Here is a 4627-nt window from a genome sequence, read left to right as displayed (position 1 = left end):
TTAAAAAATCATTAAGCAAGACGCCTTGCCGGAAATACATTTGCTCTTTCTTGAAACTATATTATCAAATCATTATAGTAACATACTGCTGACACAAGTGTTTGGGATGGGAAAAAGCAGGGTTTTCTCAGAGTCACATTGCCTGAAATGAAGACCACCATCGCAAGAAATAAATGTACCTTTATGAAATTAAATGTTAGCCTTCAGTGAGAAAGAGCAGATGCACTATTTCACACAAATGTCACATATTTAACAAATGTGGCTAGTCTGTCATCTTCATACTTATATGAGAATTGGATGCATCCGAGTAATGGTGGCTTATTGCCACCTCTGCCTAACAATTTCCTGGGGGAAACCCTAACCCAGCAAGCAAAATACCAGGGTCTGGAAACTGAAGCAGCTAAATGGAATCCAGCCATCATTAATTTTATTATATACACCTGGTTTTCTTACTGACACGCCAAAATATATACAGTGAAAAAACACTGAACATGAATATTTACAGTGTTATGTAGCCAGTAAAACATAAACCCAAATGAAACCATTGAAAAAGACAAAGTATAATGTCTAATGGAAAACATCACAAAAATACAATACAATTTATAAGTCTGTGAAATTATATTATATTATGTTACTGTATACAATACAGTGTAATTATTGAATATGATTGTAAATCAAACCTAAATTTCGTTTATATTAGAAGCAGTAGACATAATTTAAGGCATTTATCATATTATTATCTGGTAAAGTGATACAGCCTACACATTTGTGTCAGGAAAATATCATTTTTTCTACTTTTTAAAATGGTGTTATATAGACCATAGATATATCATAAATCCATGAGATAAACATATATTCACATAGCATTACTTGTATATCTATATTTTTTCCTTAAATCTTTATTACAAAAAGAGGAATAAAGTGCACACGCGACATAGAGAAATACAACGTTACAGAAAGGCATAGAAATATGAAGAAGAAGACACAAATAATAATTAGTTTGCCAGGAGTAGTCTATGTTATGTAAAGATATTAAAAGAGGACCGTATGTTGACAGTTTTACCAGCCTTAATGTTCTTGCACATCTATTCACAGAGCGCTTGACGTTTTGTACCCCGGAAGTGATTGTCTTTACCTAACGGGGTCAAAATGGCGGCATGCTGCATGTGAAGAGGTCGAAACGAGAGCCGGCTTTATGATTGGAGAACATGTATAAAACGCCATGTAGCAGACTGTCAGGTAATACAGGAGAGTATGTCGTATTGCGTCTAACGTGCCGTAACATTTGAAAGTCATTTTTAAGTTCGCACCCGCTAAAAACAGCCTTTGAAGCTAAGACGGAAGCTAGCGTGCTAGCTTACCATAATGTTATAGCTATCTGGATGGCACCTGATATGTTTTGCAGGAGGCTAGCTGTGACCTTAAATAGAAGTCAACCGCGTATTCAGAGACCAAGATTAGCTAATTACTGCCTGGTTTTATAATGGCAGTGTGTGAGCTGTTGTATTGAAATGTTAACGCTACAAAACAATGTTGATGTGAGATTTTAACTGTTATATTAGCTACGCGACAGGTCAGAATCAGAATAAGATTTAGTTGCCAGGTATGTGGACACATACGAGGAATTTGACTCAGGATTGTACATTGCTCACGATGTGCTTACTCAGACAATAACACAATAATAAAATGAAACACAGGCTACAGTATACAGAACACAAATACACACTATAAACAAAAACAAAATCAATATAGACAGATTGACAAATAGTGCAGTGAGCAGAATGCAAAGGATGCAGGACAAATTATTATTATCATCAATATTATTATGTGCATGTAGAGGTCTGTTATAGTAAGGACGCTGTTGGCAACACATTCCTATAATGTTTGTCTAGATTATGTTAAAACGTTTCTGGGGTATTGTTAATATTTGAGTCTACCCTCATTCGTGTAAATGGGTGGTGTATACCATTTTAGGAACACCTCTCAGTATAACGAATTGCCCCAAGGACCATAAAGTTGAGTCAACACCTTTGTAAAACAGTCTCAATAAAAGTTACATTATAGCCCTCATGAAAGTACGATTTATTGCAAGGTAATATTATTCTGCTTTCATTTTAGTGAAATGTTCACCATAAGCTAGCAACAGAGTGTATGCAAAGCATACTCATACTAAGTCTCACAAAGGCTTAGTGAGACAATGGGGAAGAGTAGAGCTGTATTATCATGATACTGATACTACACTGCAGGCACAAAGTGGTCTCAGCATCTTTGTTATCATGACCATCATAGAAATAACTTTTAAGTGTTTGGTTAGATCGATAACATGTTGTTTGTGATACATGCTGTTTATAGTTCCATGTAATGCATTCATTATTTGTTTTTAGTTTTTGTCATGTGTGTTATCTGTATATTTTTTATGAACGACATATTTTAACCCAACCATAATCTATTTTAATGACTAAAAATTGTATTTCTTGTAGGTTTGGTTGGTTTAAGTGTGAAACAGAAATTAGTTCAAATTCTTCCCCGATGTAACCAGACTGCTCGCAGCCTTATTCAGCTGCACAGAAGAGATCCATCAAATTGGCTGACATACCAGCATCTCAGCTTCCTGAAACGGCAGGTAACTTTCCCTGCGCCTGATATCTAATTTATTTTTCATTTCAGCTCAAACATTTTGTTTTCCTCGTTTTCAATGCATTTTTTTCTTAACACATTGAAGGTGATTTTTGTTGTATATGCATTCAGTTTTGTTGTCATAACATAATCACATTGTCCACCTGTTTCCCCTTCAGTATGTTGCAAAGAACAACAGTGAGCTTCACCAACGTGCCATCCCGAAACAGGCTCCTGTCTTGGCCATTGTGGATGAGAGAGATGACAGCCTTGAAAGACAGTTGCAGAGAATACCAACTATTGATCCTGTGGTCACAGAAAGTATTCCACAGCCAGAGGATGTCACCAGTAAGGCACAGCCTGAGCTATACAACTTGAACTCCGCTGCAGAAGATGCAACAGCACAGAAAGATTCTGTGTCCAGTACTGTTGTTACTTCAGATGAGACTCCACATGTCCAGATGGAGACGGATCAGGCAAGGGAGGCACGTCTAGACAGACAATGGAAGCAGCTGAAGGTTGACGTGTCTGACTTGCCAGATATCTATGCCAGGCTTGCCAAAATCAAACTCACAGGTAGAGTACACAGTACATCTTGATTTTGTCGCATAATATGCACAGACTGAAGTTGATACACAAAATAATTACCCAGAATACATGCCTTGCTAAATAAGACAGATACATGATGCAAATACGGAGATATAGTCATTGCTACATATACAAAAGTACCTGCTTATTTACCATATACAGATTAGAAGTTTGAGTGTTTCTGTCACTTAGAGACTTTATCCTGTTATTTTCTCTTTTTACAAAGAAAAGTATTGCAGTATGAGAGTCCTACCTGAAGAGAGGCTATGAAGTCTTCATGCACGTGATACGAGAACCACATACAACATTATTTATCAAATTGGGTCGAAATTGATGGATTTAGCGTGGATACAAATGTGACAACGTCCAGTTTGCAAAATAAGGTGTCCATACAATAAGGAAAAAAGATTAATGGACACATGTAATTTACTGTACCGGGCCCTCTCAGGCCTTGGACCCACCCACTATAGTCTCTCCAAATCCATTGGGTAACACTGAGTAAAAAGCACATTTTGACTATTTAATTTTTAAATTATATTCCAAGAATTTTCATTTTGGTGCATCCCGATTAAATAGAACTGATTTGTTGACCACACAGAGACATGCTGTCAGCTGGATAACCTATGGATAGTAATTTAATGACTGATGGTAATTTGTTTTCAGATAAATAGAAAGAGTGTATGGAATCAATACAGGAACAAAACATTGCATCTGCAGTGGTATTTACCTGTTACTTCAAGAAGTAATACCTTAAGAAGGACACTGAAATTTGTTTTAATTTGTTCTGTTGTTCCTGCTTGGTGGTTTCAGCACTGGTGGTTACGACTGCAGCAGCTGGCTATGCAATGGCTCCTGTGCCCTTTGACCCTGTCATCTTCTTCGTGGCGTGTCTGGGAACAGGCCTTGCCTCTTGTACTGCCAATTCAATCAACCAGGTCAGTTACCCCTCAGCAAGTCTATTTCAGTATGTGTGAGTGTGTGTTTTGTATTTGGCTCTTTGCACACCACATAAAGGCCTAATCACAGCACTCCAAATGTCAAAATCTGATAATGTGTGATTAATGTTTTTTAACATTCACTGTTTGGCAATGGGATTTAATCAACACATGGGCCCTGTTTAAGAAAGTGGGTTTAGTGAAAACCCTGGTAAGTTAACCCTGAGATGAGGGAACCTCTGGGTTTTCTGTTCCAGAAAGAGAGGTAACTTCTCGTGGTAACTGACTCCTGAACCTGACCTGCTCGCTGGCAGGTGTTCTTCTACAAACTTTCTACAAAGTTTCTCTCAGAATCCTCCCTCTTACAGAGCCAGACGCGCTGTTCGTCATTGAGTTAGTCCATATCAAAGCGCATTAGTTAATGGGGGTTTACTGTATGTCAGAATCCTGGTTAGAAATTTGTTTGTTACGCAGGACTGTCTAAAGCC

The 4627-nt window shown here is 37.6% G+C and overlaps 1 protein-coding gene across 1 annotated transcript; it reads left to right on the top strand.

Moving 5' to 3' along the window:
* Positions 1–1123: 1123 nt before the first annotated feature.
* LOC119884946 (protoheme IX farnesyltransferase, mitochondrial-like) lies at positions 1124–4193 on the top strand. The gene is made up of 4 exons (XM_038695221.1): positions 1124–1239; positions 2481–2623; positions 2796–3192; positions 4015–4193. Exons 1-4 carry the CDS (start codon positions 1209–1211, stop codon positions 4176–4178), a joined length of 735 nt encoding a protein of 244 aa, XP_038551149.1. The 5' UTR covers positions 1124–1208; the 3' UTR covers positions 4179–4193.
* The last annotated feature ends 434 nt before the right edge of the window (positions 4194–4627 follow it).

The sequence above is a fragment of the Micropterus salmoides genome, unplaced genomic scaffold, assembly GCF_014851395.1.
Source record: "Micropterus salmoides isolate LMB-PRFRI ecotype aquatic unplaced genomic scaffold, ASM1485139v1 Ms_hic_scaffold_380, whole genome shotgun sequence".
Classification (NCBI taxonomy): Eukaryota; Metazoa; Chordata; class Actinopteri; order Centrarchiformes; family Centrarchidae; genus Micropterus; species Micropterus salmoides.
The sequence above is the reverse complement of the archived record's forward strand: the minus strand, read 5'-3'. Positions and strand labels throughout refer to the sequence as shown.